Below are 19334 nucleotides of genomic sequence, written 5' to 3'. Positions count from 1 at the left end.
ACGCTCATACATTCACAGTTTGGTGAGTAGAATTGCCTAAAGTTTTACATGGTTTTGGTTAGCCTAGATGCATTTTATACTTTGAAGTTATGAAGATAAGTAGTCTTTGTTTAAATGAAGACTGGAATCATCTCTCCCAGTTATCTGGTTAAAGGCCTGACTCCTGAAGGCAATGCAGCAGGCCGTGGGGGCGAAATTGTCTGTTTTTTTATGGATGAGGTCCTTTTAATTTTGCCTTTCATGGCTTATAAAATAGTTTAATATCTGCTGAAGTGAATCACGGGAGAAGCAAATAAAGACATTGGCCCCCCGGGTCATTTTTGATAGTAGCAAACTCTAACGGGATCATTTAATTCCTGCACATGATTGATAATGGCATAGGTTAAATGGGGAAAGCAGCCCTCTTCCATTACAGGACCAGTCAGAGTGAAGACCTCCCACTAGAAAAGTCCGACAGAGCAGACTACCTACAGGTCTAATTAAATATCTTATATCATTTAACTGGAATGATGGCAATCTGCCCGTTCAGTGTTATTGCTTTGACCCCTATTATACTTTGAGGATGGCACCAGTTTAACCTTGCTCGGCTGGAGGTGGAACTTTCGTTCTGTTTTCGTCTGTTTTTCTCCATTTCATGTTATTGAGATCATTATCCAACACCAGTTTCATTTGTTTCTTTGTAGAGCAAAGACTATATATATATATATATATGGAGCTGGGAACTGATGCAGTAAGAAAAGTCCCTGTTTCTACGGTCTGTGAATGAATTCAGATTTCCTCGATTGCGCATTTGATCAATTACTGTTTCTTCTTTCGTTCTTTTCCAGGCAGCAGACTGCAGTGTTCTCTCAGTTAGGGTGCTGGAACTGAAAACATGTCTTCTCAAAGCAGTGGAGGAGCTGCACATCCACAGGGTGGGACAACTTCTCGTCTTAGTTTACAGCTCGGTTTCTGCCTGCTATTCTCACCCTGGAATGTCATTTGGTAGGAGGCAGTATTATGAGTTTTTGGAGGAAGCCAGCAGCAGTCTGTAGCCACCCGGACACGGGCCAGCTGTACTTACATCAGAAAGGGGTCGTACTAGCGCGACCTGACAAATTGTAAAAACGCACCCTCAAGCAAGCATTTCGAACCCCACACTGGACATGTTTAAAGGTTGTGAGGTGAAATAAAGAACGTCGCATCTCATGTTTTATTGTTCTTTTTATATTGTTCAAGAGACACAAAATCGTTAAATGACTGTTGTTCCCCAGGCACACCATTACAACAGCAGCCTGCTTTATTAACTGCAGGTTGATGCTGAGAAGTGTCACACGTGGCTATTATACACAGTGCATGTTGAAAATACTTGGCAGTGTGTGCCTGCTGTGCATCCATCATGGTCTAGTATGCAAACATATAGTCATCATAATCTGGAGATTTGGATATCCGCGATACAGGAGGTAAACTTTGGGCTAATCTTTACGACCGGCATTTATCTTTCATTCTTTTGTTATGCGACTTGTTCTTCTCAAAAGTGTCGAGCTGATTTCCCCCTCCCTAGATTTTAGCTGGTCTTTATAGCCTGGTAGACAAACTTCTGTCCCTGTGATTTACATGGATAACCAACTTTAATGTTCATTTTACTGGGCAAAAGCCTCAGTCGGTTTATCGTCCATCAGCAAACTGTTAACAGCTTTATCTAGAATGCACTTTTCAGAGTATGCCATGCAGGTAGCACACTTTAATGGGTTCTTATAAATAAACCCCAAGAACCTCCTCCCACGAACAAATAAAAAGTCACTATGTAGAAAGCAATTGGCTTTTACCTTCTTTTTCAGAGCTAGAGGAGGATAGGGATGGCTTTGCATTAATAACGCCTTTTTAATATACCAATAGATCCACAAAGAGTCAGCGTGAACTGCTTAACTGGACAGTTTACTCTTTCAATCTGCTGTGCAGTTTTATTGATGGACTGAAGGACTAACTGCTGGCCCAGTGTGTAGGGGGGGTGTATCCGAGAGAGTAAACTGGACCTGGGCAGCGTGCATCATAAAGAAAGCATGACCCATGACTCTGTAACCCAAGATGTTCAGTTGACTAGTTTTTTGCAATTTTATTTCATTTGGATTGAAGTCAGATTGAATGGTTGTTTCTGTAAATCCTAAAGATGCTTGACTTTAGTGAACAAGGTCCACACTTAGCAATAAGTACTGTTCTTCACTTCAAAATAGTGCCCAAAATGTGATGGAATCAGAAATAATTCAATGCCAACTGCTAACTTCTGCTCCTTTTTTATTAATGTGCCACCAGGATGCTGAATCGCGACATGAGCAGCAGATCAATAAACTGGTGCTGGAGAAGCAGGAACTGGAATGGAACAAGGTACAGGATTGTAAATGTCAAAAATACAGTTTTCTTGTACAGTTTAATGTTTAGAATTGGTTACAATAATTCAACTCCCAGGAATTAAATACAATTTTAATCTGACAGGAGTCACTTCAGAGTAAGATTGAAACAATGACAAGCCAGCATTCCGAGGCTGTTGCATCTGTAAAAAACAAGGTACACATTGCCGCGCCCGAAGACTGAATTGTCAGGACAAAATAATTAATTCTGTTTCAAAATTAGTTTCAGGCGAGAATTAAAGAGATTGAAGAAGAAAAGGTAGTTAATTTGCATCATTTGATTTCAGTGTACATTGGCAGGGGGAAATGATGCAATACTCTAAGATGTTTTTAAATGTCCTGTCGAATTTAAAGGGGAAATACCAACTGGCAGCTGAACTGAATAACAAGGGTGTTAACAGTTTAAAGGAAGAGCTGAAACTGTTACGGGTAAGGTTGTTTTTTTTTTTTTATTCATGCCTCAACAAGCCTCAGATAAGTATAGTCGTATCATATTCACTATTCAAATCAGTGATTGCTAATACAAACAGTGTCTATTGGGATTTATTGGGTCATTTGCATGCATTTATTAATCTGTAAAAGTGGATATATATATAAATATATGTGCACAGCCCTGTTCTAATGTAAAAAACATTTATTTCAACACTTTTCTCACCCTATAAGTTTTTAAGTGAAGTGATTGTCACATGTGATACACAGCAGCACAGCACACGGTGCACACAGTGAAATTTGTCCTCTGCATTTATCCCATCACCTGAGTGAGCAGTGGGCAGCCATGACAGGCGCCCGGGGAGCAGTGTGTGGGGATGGTGCTTTGCTCAGTGGCACCTCAGTGGCACCTTGGCGGGTCGGGATTCGAACCGGCAACCTATAAACAGTGCAGTTCATTTGAAAAACAATCTTTGTATTGATAAAAATTAATGTGCCAATAGACCCACAAACCTTCTCAATGCTACTTGACCTCTCCAGCTGATCCAGAACTTGCTCTGGAAATGAAAGTGAAAGTGACGTTTTTGTCATTGAGAAACACGGCAGCACAGCACATGGTGCACACAGTGAAATTTGTCCTCTGCATTTATCCCATCACCCTGAGTGAGCAGTGGGCAGCCATGTGTGGGGATGGTGCTTTGCTCAGTGGCACCTCAGTGGTACCTTGGCGGGTCGGGATTCGAACCGGCAACCTTCTGATTACGGGGCCGCTTCCTTAACCGCTAGGCCACCACTGCCCCTTTAATGTGACCTATAAACAGTGCAGTTCATTTGAAAAACAATCTTTGCATTAATAACATCTTTTTAATGTGCCAATAGACCCACAAACCTTCTCAATGCTACTTGACCTCTCCAGCTGATCCAGAACTTGCTCTGGATATGAAAGTGAAAGCAGTGTGTGGGTGCTTTGCTCAGTGGCACCTTGGAGGTTCAGGATTCAAACCAGCAACCTTCTTATTACGGGGCCGCTTCCTTACCTGCTAGGCCACCGCTGCCCCTGAGATGCCATGTGGGTCTGCCAGATGAGACAAGTGGCACTGTACTCAAATCAGGCAGCCAGAGCTGTAAATCAGATTCTGTGGATTAATTTTTTTACATCAATGTTACATCAGCAATTGCCAAACTACACAGAGATGGTATGGTGGCAGTGGTGGCCTAGCGGGTAAGGAAGTGGGCCCGTAACCGGAAGGTTGCCAGTCCACACACACTGCTCCCCAGGCACCTTTCATGGCTGCCTACTGATCACTAAAGATGATTGGACAATCACTTCACACAAAAAAAGATCCAGCTGGTCCGAACACTTTCAATGGTGCATGCTGTGCCTGTAAAACACGAGGAGGATGGGAGGAGGAAGGTTGGCCTGCTTCAGGCATCTCAGGTTATCCAGGTGAGGTAAACTGAGATGTGAACTCCCCAGATCTTACTGTGGAGTCTTCGTTGGGTGAGGCAGGTCTTCCTGAAGTCCACAATCATCTCCTTGTGAGGTGTGCATGTTGTGTCTTGGTGCCAGCCTGAATGCCATGTTTTTTGTTGTTGTGGAAATGTCTCTGAATCTTTTGTGTAGGGCTGCAATTAACGATTATTTTAATAATTGATTAATCTGCTGATTTATCTCTTTGATTTAATTGTAGAATCAGATAAAAACACATTAATTTCCAACCATTTATTCAAAAGCAGAACAGAAACATGTTGCTCCTTGACCTTTTATAATAAGAATAAAATAAAAATGGACTAACACAAAAACACACAAATGTATACTTTACATCTGCCAAATATGTCGACTTTTAACATAAACCACCTGAGCTGCCAGATTAAATACATTTTACAGGGTTTGTTCGAATGTCAGAACTTGTTCTCTACACTGCAGATGCACACACTCGCAGACACACACACACACACACACACACACACACTCTCTGTTCAGACACTTTTCATTGCAATGCAGAAATGTGAACATGTCCACATGCTCCTGGCTCTTCTTTTTGAGGTTATGTTGCCTGCTGCAGAAAACATCTGCTCAGATGGTGTGGATGTGGCAGGGATGCAGCAGTAAGAAGTGAAGTGATGATCATTGTGAAACACTGCAGCACAGCGCACGGTGACACCACCAACCCTGGTGAAACACAGCGTGTGTGGGGACTCACCTTGGCAGTTTGGGATTCTGTTGTCACGTGGGCTGACTAGATAGCTGTGTAGTCGTGGGAGGAGAAATGGGCGAGACAGACCCCGCTGTGGACCAGGCGTTATGCGTGGTCTGTTTTAACACGTACGAACAATCCCACATGTACAGACCACTGCTTGCTGCTGCTTCCACTGGAAACACCGTTCAAAGCGGCACTTTTTCATAAAAACACATGTTACAATGCAGGCAAATTATGGACGTTATGACCTTGTATCATTTTTATATATATATATATATATGTATGTATGTATGTATGTATGTATGTATATATGTATGTATGTGTATATATATATATATATATATATATATGTGTGTGTGTGTGTGTGTGTGTATATATATATATATATATATATAATCAAATGTCTCTGCGTCGTGCGACACAACAAATCAATTATGAAATCCGTTGCCGACTCTTTTAGTAATAGCTTTTTATCATTTTTTATCGATTCGCTGTTGCAGCCCTACTCTTGTGCTTTGCTTGTCGGATGGCGTGAGTGAGGTTGGATTTATTTCCTGAGTGGTGATGTTTCTGGATACAGTTTCATCCTCACATCCACACAGCAGTGTTACTTTATCCAGTTCACGTACTGGTAGAGTTTGGGTGGAACTGGCTCGAGGTTTACATGATAGATACAGACACAGAGACATACAAATCAACTAAAGAAGGACTGGAATAAAGGTTGTGGAATGACCCGCCTAGATCCCAGAATTAAGTCCATTATAAAATCTGTGGTGTGACACAATCTGACAGATTTGGAATGCTATTACAATGAAGATTAGCCTAATATTGCCATGTTAATATGTGCCATGCTGACAGACTCGAACCCAAGAACACTGAAAATGGTAAATAAATCAAAAGTAGTATTTTTGGAATACTACAGGTTAAAAGTTTTTGTCATTGTACAACACACCAAGCACAACACACAGCCATGAAAGGCTCTCTGGGAGCAGTGTGTGGGGACCTTGGTTGCACCTTGGTGGTTTGGGAATTTGAACCTGCAACCTTTTTTTCATGGCAATCGTGCCATTTAGCTTCAGCTATGCTAATAATGGAATTTAGTGCTCAGTTTACATACAACATTATGAAAACATTTTCATTAAAACATGAATTTCCTTTTTTCTGTGCAGCTGGAAAAATACAGTTTGGAGAAGAAGTTGAGTGAACTGGTAAGATATTCTAGTGGTATAAATATATGAGCGAGAGAATGGCGAATGGGGAGTTGGTGACTTTTGGACTCAGTTGTTTAGTAAAGATTCCACACGTCGTCTAACCTTTCAGTTGGTTCAATTTGCTGGATGTTCTGTGGAAACAAAACCACTTTTTCACATTTGAATTAGACCACTTTGTGATCTTATTTAGAGGATCTTTTATCAGAAATGCTGATCAAAGATCTAATGTGATACAAAGTATGATGACAAATAATCATGGTAAAAAAGGAGGAAATGGGAAGGTAACCGACAGATTGATGATTTATCATCAAATTTTGCTTTTTTTATATTGTATTTTGTGGGTCCTTTTTTCTTCTGTTATACATACATTTTCAGAAATGATCAGTATTATGGACAATAAATCCTGTTCTGATGTCCACTGACGGGCTTGAATAAGGGGTATTATAAGCAAATAAGCTTGAGGGAGAAGATGTACATTTACATGGGTGACATTGACAGGAGCGATCTTAAATCATTCAAAACGACTGAAAATAATCGTTAAAGTGAATCGTCTTGGAGTCCAAAATTGAATCTATGGGGAGGTAGTCCCTCTTCTCCAAGATACCGATGACTAGCAAGCAGTCCTTTCATGTAACATGCACTACATCTATTATAGTAACATGAAAATTATATTATAATATAGTATTGCATTAGGTGATATAAATCAAGTCTGACACTGACAGTACAGTAATTTTAATATAGCCACTATATTACTATACTGGGCACATGAGAGAATACAAAATGATATAACCTCAGTAGCAACCTTGATAGAAAGGCCATGTATGTTCCAACACCTAAACATAATGCTAATGTTTTACATTTAAAAAAATCGATTTGAAACAGTGCAATTGTGCATGTGTTGCAGTCAAGTTATTCAAACATATAACTACCGTTGCAGGAACAGAAGCTACATCTACAGAACCAGGCCAAGGACAGTCACCTGAATAAGCTGGGCGAGGTGGAGAAGCGTTTTGGGATCGTATCAAAGCGGTGTGCCTCCCTGCTACAGGCCCATGTGAAACTGGAGCAAAATGGTAGGGAAAGCCAAAGACCTGGTCTCCTTTGAGGCTTGTTGCTTAGCAGTCAACTCTGATAACACTGACAGGTCATGCATTATAGGTAGCATTCTGGCATTCTGCTGGTGACTTTGCTTGGCTTTTTATACAGTTTATGTTAAAGCTGGCTTTATAAACATGTTTATCGGTTGCTTCCAAACTGTAGTATCACTATTTATGTGAAGCAGCGATACAGCTGTGGCTGTGTGGGGAACTGCTGCTAATTTAAAGTAGATAGGATGTCTTTCTTGTTGGCTACAAAGCTTGTCTGGAAAGTGTTACACGTTACCATTTTGTTCTTGAATATCAAAATAAATTCACATCCCTGAACTTTTTCCACATTTTTGAAGTTACAGCCTTATTCTAAAATAGGTTTAAGTATAGCTGTTTCTCAAAGATCTACACACATTGCAAGGGAGCAAGGTAAAAACAACCTGGGGCAGTGGTGGCCTAGTGGTCTATAATCAGAAGGTTGCCGGTTCGAATCCCAATCCGCCGAGGTGCCACTGAGCAAAGCACCATCCCCACACACTGCTCCCTGTCATGGCTGCCCACTGCTCACTAAGAGTGATGGGTTTAAATGCAGAGGACACATTTCATTGTGTGACCGTGCTGTGCTGCTGTGTATCACAAGTGACAATCACTTCACTTTTTTCAACTTCTTAGATAGATCTGCAAATTCTTCACTGCCAAAAGCTTGTTAATTTAGTGTTTGATAAATATTCACACCCATGGCTTGATATTTTGTTGAAGCACCTTTGCTTGCCTTTGCCACAATTTGGCACACCTGATTTTGGTGATTTTTTTTCCCCCGTTCCTGCAGATCCTCTCAGGCTCAATCAGGTTGGATGGGCAGTCTTGCTAGACAGCCAATTGTAGGTCTTTGCAGAGATGTCCAGGCTCTAGCTGGGCCATTTCAAGGACATTAATGACTGCTCCTGAAGCCAATACATTCTTATTTTGCCTGTTTTTTTGTAGTCCAGTTCCTGCTGTATCCAGTTATGCTGCCACTACCCTTCTTCTCAGGAGGGATCGTGTTAGCGCCTGATGTTGAGCTCAGGCCAGAAAGTTCTATTTTGGTTTCATCACACCAGACCACTCTCTTAGTCTGAGAATCCAAAAAGTGCTTTTCGGCAAACTCCGCTCCACAAGGGTTTGCTGCCAGTTCACCTTAATGAGCGTTTGGTCCTTGGTCACATCTCTCACCAATACCCTACTTACTCGTGCTTCCAGATCCCAGCGTGGGTGGACTGCGCCGCTCTAGTGTACGCAGGGAGAGTGAGTTCAGAAAGAGTTTGTACCGTGAATCAGTGCGGCTGAGGGGGCGTGCAGCAGAGTAAACAAAGTAAATCCGCCCGTCCGAATCCAGCAGGGTCACTGAAAGTGGAGAAGGTCGCGACCAGGGAAACAGAGCAGCAAAACGGGGTCATCTAAAATTCGCAGCAGCTTGCTGTGGGTGTAATATAGCTGTAACATAACAAAATGAGGAAAAAGTATTTTCTGTAGCCAATGTATATTCTGTAATATATAGATAATCACTCAGAAATTCAGTTTATTCTGAAGACGCAGCTCAGTTAAGTGTTTTTTTTTTTTTGTTTTTTTTTTATGATCTAAAAATGAATGGAGCAGGTTACCATCAGTCCTGGCATGATTAAGAACAGGATTGATATACACTGCTTGAAATTATTCATTTTTTAAATAATCCCATATTTTTAAAATGTCAAATGTTTGCACTTTTAAATATGACTGGATTTTTCTCTGCTCGTTTCTAGTCACAGAGGCCATTCAACTCAACAAGAGACTCACCATTGTGAATAAAAATCAGACATTAGAAAAACAGGCCTTAACACAGGTGCGTGACATCATGTAACATCGGTTTTTAAACATTAAAACTTGGTGAATTACTGTGTGCTCTCACTTAGGATGTGGAGAGACTGAACAGAGAACTTATCTCTGCCCAAGTCTCATCCGTCAGCCAGTCAGGACAGAAGAGCATCCCCCTGCAAGAAAGAGAACAGCAGATAGAGCAACTTCGTCTCAAACTGCATGCGGTACACACTTGCCTTGTTTTGGTGTAATAAGGGGATTGCCTGCATGCTATATGCATCCATTATGACACCAGGGTTTTCATACATGCCACTGCCTGGAACAATGAAGAATGTTGTGTCCAGGATATCTGGAATAGGAAAAAAAAGGTTGTCACTCCGGAACAACGTTTCTTGATTAGTTGTTCCAACAAGCAGGCTCTTCAATATCTATTTGACGCTCTGAATTGCTTTTGGTAAATGTTTCTGGTACAGCAAAGTATTTTACAGAAGTAAAATAATCACATCGATCCAAGTTATTTATTGATCTCTGACTGTGTCTGTTAGTGAATGACTGATTATCGTTTGTCTCAGGAGGTTGAAGTGAGCAGTATACTTCAGCGCCGTATTGATGACGCACAAGCAGAAAAACAGGCGAGCCCCATTTCACAAACCCGTTCTGTTTTGTTCAAACTGCCCAGGTGAATTTATCCTGGCTTCTGAGCTTCTGGTGGAGCTGGAGGATGTGTGTGATCATTGGAGTACAACTGTGTGTCTGTGTGTATTATGCAATGTTCAGGAGCTGATGTCTTCCCTCCAGTGTGCCCAGCAGCTGCTGCACGTACAGACTCGGGCTGCCAGTGTAGCCCGAGCACAGCTCCATTCTCTGGCAGAGGAGTACCAGGTCAGTGGTCTCAGAATGCTGTGTCTGTCAAAATTAACCACACATTTTGGCATAAATGAATTACTGTTAATTAAGATTCAGTATTGTCTTATATAAATGGGGTTAGTTGGAAACACATGGGAACACTAATTAGGAGCTAGACTAGGATGTGGTACAATTGTTGGGCCAGGGGCACCAGGGATTCACTGACCATCTCCACCTTTATGACACCTTAATTTGTGTCTGTATCATAAGTCAGACCCAAACAGGAAGTGTAGAAAATACAGCTGTGCTTATTGTGTTAATCTATAAGCTTTCTTACTGTAATACAAAACATCATGTTGCATGGGTGGAGTTTGGGGTGTGATAAAGTTGGCTTGAATTTATAGAAGGACAGAAATAAATGATGAGTGGTTTCACAGCTCATAATGGTGATTGAATGTCTTGTGTGGCACATTTTGCAGATTTAGGAAGCTGGAAGTGCAACTGAATTATAGTAAATGTGTTTAGTCTCCATTTACTGCCTCTTTCTCTTTTACACCCCCTGACTGGCCTCTCAGGCTTCGTTTAGTCCACGTATTTATTCATTAATTAAAACCATTATTAACATGACACAAGCCAACTGATTTGTATGGTAGCACTGTCTGAATAGAGCCACTCAATCCATGTTAAATAAACACATAAAAATTGATTATTGTATTAAAATTTTCCCGGGTGATTAATTTTATTGCAGGCCCTTAAAAGAGAACATGAAATGATCCAAGAGGAGAGCAAAGGGAAAGAAGCAAGATTTGGTAATCTGATGGAGGAATTCAAGAAAGGCCAAATGAAATGGGAAAAAGAGGTACTTTACGGAAGCATTCTGGGAAAAAAAACAGTGATGTTTACATTCATGGCATTTATCAGACGCCTTTATCCAGAGCAACTTACAATCATTTACAGGGACAGTCCCCCAGGGGACACTTGGGGTTACAATGGTAGTAAGTGGGGCTTGAGGGTGAGTGGGGCGAGTGTCTTGCTCACTAGGCTACTACCACCTTGATGATGAATGGAACGTTAAAACAATCCTCATTTACCAAATCTCAATTAAAATATTTTTTAAATGTTAAAGTTGTTAACCTCACGTCAAGTGTGCTTGTGAATTGATTAGTTCTTTATAAGAAACACCTACTTTGTATTAGAGGAAAAGGTCTAGCTGGTTAGAGAGCAGTCCACCACCCAAACATACTGGAAGAGGTGGCCAATCTTATCTATCAATCGTATCACTTATCCAAGTGTATTGCTGAAACTGATAAGTTACCTGAAAACGGCATACCGCTTCACAGAGAATATAAACACCCCCATTATGACGCTACATATAGACAGCATAACTACATCTAGTTTTTTATTCTTTTTGGCTTTTGCCTTTGTTATTATGCACAAGCAGGAGCTGGAGGATGGAATAAACGTAAGTGAGGATGAGCGGAGATCCATGAAGGAGGCTTATGAGCAGCTCCAAGAGAAGTGTGCACAGGACTCAGAGGTTACAAAATAGACATTTCTGGGAAAGATTACATTAATTTTTACCCTTTTCCATGGCTGTTAAGAGTAAAATAAAATATACAGAATAAGATACAGAACTAGCAGTTTACCTTTACTTATGCTTTATATCTGAACTAATTTAATGATTAATTAAGGGCAGTTGTGGCCTAAGTATAGAAGCGGACTCTTAATTGGAAGGTTGTGGATTCAAATCCTGAACTGTCAAGGTGCCACTGAGGTCCCCTTTATTAAGATACCATCCCCACACACTCCCCACCGGGTGCCTGTCATGGCTGCCCACTGCTCACTGATGGTTAAATACAGAGGATACCGTGTGCTGTGTTGCAGTGTTTCACAATCACTTCAAATCTACACACTGATCCGTATTACTGTATGTACAATTACACTCTAAAATGAGCTGAAGTGCATCCGATTTTCACTGATCATCCTTGCTTAATTGGAGTCCACCAGTGGTAAATTCAGTTGATCGGACGTGATCTAGAAAGGTACATGCTATATGTGGTACCACAGTTGACTTCATGTCAGAGCAGAAACTGAACAACAAAGTCCAAGGAATTGTTTTGTAGACAAGGCACAGCTACATACTTGGAACACAGCTAAAGCACTTGGAACCACCAGGACCCTCCCTACATCTGTTCACCCAACTAAACTGAGTAATCTGAGTAACCTTGATCAGAGAGGTGACCAAGAACCAAATGGTCACTAAGGTGGAGCTCCAGTGTTTCCTTTTGGAGATGGGAGAACCATAGCTAATCCATTCCACCAATCAGGCCTTTGTGGTAGAGTGGCCATTCCTCAGTAAAAGGTGGTCTATTAAGTGTTTCTCAGACTGCAAGAAGGAAACCACCATGGTCTGAACTTTTTAACCTGATCTCAGAACATCATGTCTAGAGGAAAACTGCCACTGCTCATCACCTGGCTAACCTAATTGTTCCAACATGACCGTGACTTGAGGTTCACGGCCAAGATAACTACGGATTTGTCTTCAGGAGCAGTCTGTCAATGTGCTTAAGTGGCTTCAAATATGATCAAATGTCTTTGGACAGACCTTAAAATGTCTGTTTACTGGAACTGCCCATGTTTTGTGATTGCATCCAAATATTAAGCCATGAGCGCTTGTGAAACACCGCTTTTAAACATTTAAACAATTTGCAGTCTTTCTATAAAGTTGTTTTTGCCTTGTCTTTATGGGGCACTGTGTGTACATTATGAGGAACAATTATACTTAAATATATTTTTTCCACTCAATGAGGAAAAGGTTAAAGTACTTTCTGGTGGAACTTTAGTTCCTGGAATTTGTGTTTTAAAGTACAAATTTCTTCATTTCTTTCTATTTTGTTATTCTGCATTTTAATGTTAAAATTTGTTTGGCTGATAAAATATTTTGGCAGGTCTTTTTGGAGCTAAATATAAAAGAAACAATCCCACATTCAAAGCCACTGTATATCCACCCCCCTGTACCTGCAGATATGACCTAAATGCGAAAGTGATACACAGCAGCACAGCACACGGTGTCACAGTGAAACGTGTCCTCTGTATTTAACATCACCCTATATGTGCATCAATATGCATTTTTTATGCTTTTGTTAATATATTGCTTGTCATTTGTTTATTTATATTTATTCAAACTACATTAATTATTTTGTTGGTGCTACAGGGTAGTCAGATGGAGCAGCCTGCAGATGGAATCTCAGTAACCGATCTTGGCACTGATACCTTAGAGATGTGGGGCAAAACTGTATCTTTAGAGGAGGAGACGAGTCTGGTCAGTCCAGTGGAGGACCGTAAAGATACAGAACCAGCGTTCGGTAAAACACTTTGTGCTCATCATAATTTATCTTTCTGCATACATGCTTTAAAAAAAAGTAAATGAAAACTTGGTAATGGCACAACTATGGGCTGTATTTTTGGACTGGGAATGTAGTTGGTTAATTCTGTATCTGCATAATTGTGCTTTTTTTAACTCTTGGATGTTCCCTTTATGACCACAGATAATTGTAGCTTCCCAGCTGAAGAACAAGATCTGCTGATGGATGAGTGTCTATCTGCACAGTTCACCAATGCATGCAGGCCACTTAGAATCAGAGAGTTGTGTTCCTCCATGGAACCATCAGGACGTTCGATTCCTGATGCCATGCCCCAGTCTGACTATAATCTCATCCCACATCTACGTCCTGCTCCAATGACAAGTGGTCTGTCGTGCTCCATTGCCGAACAGAGCAGTGATCTAGTTCTCAGCTCATTTAGTGTGGAGAGCCTGTCCAGAGCTCCCCAGAACTACAGAGTTGACAGCATTGAGGGGATATCATGGTCAGGGACCAGCTCTGTTCACCGATTAGGCCATGACCCTGCCATGGACCAAACCACGTGTGTCCTTGAAGCAGAACAACATCAGACGTCCATAAAACCCCCAGACGTTCCAAAAGACAGGTCTAGAGAGCATCAGGCACATGGAATAATTCATACACAGCAGGGAAGTTACATTGTTACACACAATGGTAGTGAAGGTATGCAAATTGACAAGAACGGTTTTGAGGATGTTCCAGCTCCCACACAGAATTCAGAGTGTTTGGATAGGCTCCAGCAAGCTTTACACCCAGATTGGCAGCGCGATACCAACCTCCCACATCCCAGAAACATCTACACCGGTATGACATCTGGAGAACTGGTGGGTTCAGAAAAGGTGCAGGTGAGAACAGTGTGCACTAATGCGATGGAAGAGATGGCTTCAGTGGATTCAGTTGCTTCATGTGAAGTCTTATCAAATAACTACAGCCACGATGTAAGCGTCAACAGCCAAACTGATCAACAGATCAATTCTCCTGAACCCCTCAATTCCTCAACCGCTACGCTAGAGTATGATTCATCTGATGATCAGGGTACGGTTCTCAAGCCAAGTATTACAGAGGAGAACATGCTTATAATTCAGCAGGACCATGCTGAGGCCTTAGATGTTGACAGTTCTCCAGCCAAATTTCTGTCCCAAGTTATCGCAACGGACACAAAACATGAAACCTGCCATTCAAGACAAGAAGCCCGAGCAGAAGATGACAAGAAGCCCATCTGTGAGGGAGCCCACTTCATCACTCCACTTCATCACTCACTCACAAGGCACAGATCATGTTTTGAGCTTTGTGGCTTCACAAAAGACAAAAGAACCTCAACGTGCAGAAAGGAGAACAGAAAATGTGCAGTGGCGGCTGGATATCCTGAGATCTGTATGTATCATCTGGAAAAATGGGACAAAAGAGATGCCCCATTATTACATAAGGCATGAATAATGAAAGATGTTCATGTTCCAAATGAATTGTTCATGAAATTGATGTTATTTGTTCTGTTGTCTTTGAAAGCCTTCATGATTGAACATTTCCTGTTGGTTATTTAGATCCTGCAGCAATTATGAGCACGGCTGATATGACCCATAGCTCCAGCGTGCATCTTAGCTGCATTAAGGACCAGCAGCAGGACAGGAATGCAATCAAGCAGACGTTGGCTGAAGTCTCATTGGATAAAGTGAGTATTTCCTAACAAGCAAAAGACACCGCTGAGGCAAAGTTTCAGAACAACTTCAAATTCCGTCAGCAGGGTGAAGCAACCACATTATTCTCAATAAAGGACTGATGGAAAACAGCTGCAAACAGTTGCCATGCATTCGTCACGTGGATGCTGTGCAACTTGAAGATGGAAATAGAAGCCAATATAGGACAGGAATTAATGTGCAAAAGAGTTGCTCCGGTTTATTCATCTATTCCTCTAAAGCACATGTGTCAAACTTGCAACCCGCAGGCCAGATTTCTCAAGATCACTTTATATGTAGATCTATTATTATGGCCCTGTGATATACGCGCTGATAACGCACAAACTTCACATCCCATAATGCAGTGTGTACTTTTTTCTGACAAACTGAGCACCCTACCCACTGAGTTCACTCTGAAGCACTGCATTATGGGATATGTAGTTTGTGTATTATCCACGCTTCCTATCGCAGGGGCCATAATAATAGATCTATATAAAATGATCTTGCAGGATGTGGTATGTGCCATAAATTACATCTGAGAATATTTCTGGCACGCCGTTAAATAAAGGGAAACAGTGAGTCCGGGCCTTCGCCGTAGTGAATTTATTACCTCTGTGACAAGACATTCTGAACATTTGAATGTTCTACTACCAGCTCTCAAACTCTCTCATCATATATTTGACTGTCACTAACATTATAGTGATCCTTTCTTGACCTTATTGCAGCCACATTTAATGCTCTTTTTTTAATAAGTAAAAGTAGCCCCTTGTTTTGGGGTCTTGATGGCAAGACCGGCAGAATCTGACAAATGATCCATCTACACTCATGTCAGCCCCGTGCTGTTGTGTTTAATTGAAAGCCTTTTTGTTCTGGTAGGAGGGCAGTGTTCCGGTTTCCCTTAGCTCTTCAGTCACAGCTGCTCCAGCCCGTTCCCATGTGGGTCCTCCCCCCAGATCCCACTCCCCTCGCGGTCCCTGCAGCGCCGGAAGGGCTGCTGCTGATTCTCAAAGCCACGCAGAGCCCCGGGACTCCACCATCCAATCCCAGATAGCAAAGATTGAGCAATTTCTAAATGCAGAGGGGCTGAGCATTCCAAAGAAAGGCAAAACGATTGAAAAATTAACTCCTTAAAGTCTTGCTTCAGAGTCATTCTGAAATAAGTTACAAGAAAAACTGAGGCAAAAATGTAGAGATAAAGAAGTTGTAAGAACAGTAATTGCATAATCCAACACTTTATATTGATTGTTGTAAAATGTTTTTATTTAAAAGAACCTTTTTATGCGTTCATTAAAATGTTGTGTGTATGTTATTTACACAGTTAGAGTACTTCTTAGTGAATGATTATTTGGCAGATCTCCATGAAGAAATATGTACGTCTTCATACAATAAAGCATGGGTAATTATTTCAACATTGCATTGCAATGGAAGTTTGCCAGATATGCTTTGGTGACATGAGCGCTTGAACGCTGAAACAGGGACCCTGCAAGGCCACAGCTGTGAATGGTAATTAACACCGATTGCAATCAGGACATTTAATTGGTGCAGCACTACTGGCGTGCATTAGCAGCATTCTCTGTGGGCAACTATAACTTGGCTTAATTGCTACACACAGATACAAGAAATCAATTAGTGCACATGAATCCAAATGAACAAATGTAAATGAGCTTCTCATTAAGTTTATGTCCTGACTGAATAGACAATGTGGACACATGTTAGGGTTATGCACCTCAGCAGGGTGCCACCGGTCAGGACTAACAAGCAAGTGTTTTATGTTGAGCCAATGGGCATTTGCTGTGACTTAAAGCGCTCAACTTTGTGCACAGTTGATCGATGTGCAATTTTCACCACATTTAATAAACAGCCACTGAGCAAATGATTTATGAAAACCATTTTATAGCCTCTCACACTTCTGGCGAGCAATTATATCAGGTCATTACTTTTCTTATTTTGCCCAATTAATTTTTACTCATTATTTTATACAAACCAAGAAATTGGACAAGAAAATGTGCGCTGGAAGAAAATTGAAAAACCACAAAGCAAAAAATCGAGGCGCACCTTTCCACAAGGTCTTCCTGAGGTCCATCTTAATACACTTACTCATTTATGAATGTCAAAATGTTAATGTCATCGTAAAGAAATCTTATGCATGTGACTGTCTCTGGCAGCACAGCTGACCCCTGTCCTTAAGGGGAGTGCGCAATATGGGGAAGGTAATTTTAATACACACAAAGGATTATGAACTGACAGTCCTTTGAAACAGTCAATTACACGTGGGCGCGGGAGGGTCCCGGGTGTTAATTACCAGCCGCTTTTATATAGTGCATAAATAAAAAGCCTGCTGACATTCACATTCCATCATCGTGTCCTGAGTACCCAAGCAAATTAGCCGGGTCCGTGTGTGCTCCGCTGGGCGCCGTGCATTCATTTAACTCTAGAATAACACGCGGCAAACAAGAGCGAGCGCACGGGGGAGGGAATGGGAACCTGCTCCCGTTTCACACCAGACCTTTTTACCTTTATACTTCCTTATTCTCTGAAGCTGGAAAAGGGAAAAATCTCTACAGCTAATTTAGAAGCTGTGCTCTGCTGTCCAGTTCTTGTTAATGCCCCTTCGTTTGTTTAAGCATCGCTCCTGTCCAGAAGGACTTCCATTCACATGAAAATGTTGAAATGTGACCTCCCTAATATCTCCTGTAAATACATAGAATAAATATAATGGAAAATATTAGACCGTAAAATGGTCTTGATTTGAATGAACCATGATCTCAATTAGAATAATTGTTTCCTGGAGATCTAAGCCCTCTTCTTACTTTTACTATTTATAACTGATTGGTCCTTGCAGTTGCCAGAGCCCATCCTGGGACACTGGGTGCAGGGCGGGGTGCCCCCCACACACACACACACACACACACACACACCTGGAGGTATTGGAAGGCCACGTCTCAGTGCAACCCTTTCACCAATCACACATTGTTGAAAAGAACAATAGGGAAGCGGATGAATAATATGTAATAGCAGCAGTATGGAAGGTCTCATTCCTCCAGTAAAAGACCTTGTGAGGTGGAGCAGTTTTGAAGCTGGAGAGAAACGACTCCTTGTCTGCTCGACAGTGAATCACCGCAGCTCAGCCTTCTCATCTTGCTCCGTACAGGGAACGGAAAAGATAATCCCTGCCTGCCCGCTGCTGTCAAAGGTCACCAGGGTGTAAAGTTCACTGTTCACATCATTTATAAACCTTTAAATAAGCCAGTTGCTGGAGTTGGGACCATTTTCACAAGATGCGGAAATGAGAAATGAGTAAAGTTGTTGTGAAAGGCGAGGCTAAAGTTTGGTGGATAGCCCTGGCTCAACTGAGCACCATTCTTCTGGAGGACCACCATGGCTGCTGCACACGGTTTTAATTTTAGGAAGGCTGAGTGGTACATGTTCCTCCCACGGACACTAGGTATGTCCTCCACGTACATATATCTGGAGCAGAAAGAGGAATGCGCGCTCTTCACGTAAAGACTGCAGCTGCCGGGGGGATGGGGGTCCGGGTCTGAGCCCCATCTTAACCCATGCGCTGAGGCATCAGGCCACAAGCCTCGCGCAGTGGGACAGATGATGGAGAGGGCTTCCTTGCTCCAGGGACCTTGTAAAACCCCCAGTCTGGACCCGGCCTCCACTCACTAATATTAAATCACAAGCGTGCCAAGTACCTTTAAGCAACAAATGTGTTTGGTTACGAAGTTTGTGTCACTGCTCTTGAATTTGGAAATTGATTTAAAGTTGGCATGAGGATAAAAGAAATACCCTTAAAACTATAAAAGTTTCATGCAATAATTGATTGTGTGAGAACATTGAAGAGAGTGGATTTTTTAAATCTATTCCTGTAATAACAGTGCGGTTCTATAAAGAATTTGCCAACAGGTCAGAAACATGACTGGGTTTAACAAGAGCATCTTGGTGAGGAGTCTTCTGATTTAAAAAAAAAAACAAAAAAAAGTGTCCAAAATGTTTGGAATTGGACTTGATACATATACTCATTTATGGGTCTTTACTTTCCCGACATTCCTTTTAACATTCGAAACAAAGCAAATCTGGTTCCATGCAAAGAATCAAACTGGATGTGATGACAGCATTTCACACGCAGTTTTTAAGTTCGGGTTTTCATACGTCCTGAAAGAGTTCCTATGCTGAGCAGAGGTTTCTCTCTATAGTAGATGTGTCAGCACTTTGGACAGATAGTTCTTGTGTTTCACCCATGGAGAGGAATCCCTCCCTCT

The 19334-nt window shown here is 41.6% G+C and overlaps 1 protein-coding gene across 1 annotated transcript; it reads left to right on the top strand.

The window, feature by feature from the left end:
- The first annotated feature begins 386 nt into the window (after positions 1 to 386).
- Positions 387 to 16284, top strand: ccdc73 (coiled-coil domain containing 73). Its single transcript, XM_028958823.1, has 17 exons — positions 387 to 473; positions 828 to 914; positions 2293 to 2364; positions 2473 to 2544; positions 2611 to 2646; positions 2742 to 2816; positions 6187 to 6225; positions 7166 to 7301; positions 9095 to 9174; positions 9245 to 9373; positions 9722 to 9781; positions 9927 to 10031; positions 10744 to 10854; positions 13210 to 13360; positions 13544 to 14770; positions 14938 to 15065; positions 15946 to 16284. Exons 1-17 carry the CDS (start codon positions 387 to 389, stop codon positions 16198 to 16200), a joined length of 2850 nt encoding a protein of 949 aa, XP_028814656.1. The 3' UTR covers positions 16201 to 16284.
- The last annotated feature ends 3050 nt before the right edge of the window (positions 16285 to 19334 follow it).

This window comes from Denticeps clupeoides, chromosome 17 (genome assembly GCF_900700375.1).
Source record: "Denticeps clupeoides chromosome 17, fDenClu1.1, whole genome shotgun sequence".
Classification (NCBI taxonomy): Eukaryota; Metazoa; Chordata; class Actinopteri; order Clupeiformes; family Denticipitidae; genus Denticeps; species Denticeps clupeoides.
This window is presented reverse-complemented; position numbering and strand designations above follow the sequence as displayed.

Excerpts from the sequence above, each read along its gene's own strand:
- ccdc73 (XM_028958823.1), top strand. The coding sequence starts at position 387 with ATGGGGAAAGCAGCCCTCTTCCATTACAGGACCAGTCAGAGTGAAGAC. Across the intron at positions 2,817-6,186 it reads AAGAGCTGAAACTGTTACGG|CTGGAAAAATACAGTTTGGA; the intron begins GTAAGGTTGTTT and ends TTTTCTGTGCAG. Across the intron at positions 6,226-7,165 it reads AGAAGAAGTTGAGTGAACTG|GAACAGAAGCTACATCTACA; the intron begins GTAAGATATTCT and ends CTACCGTTGCAG.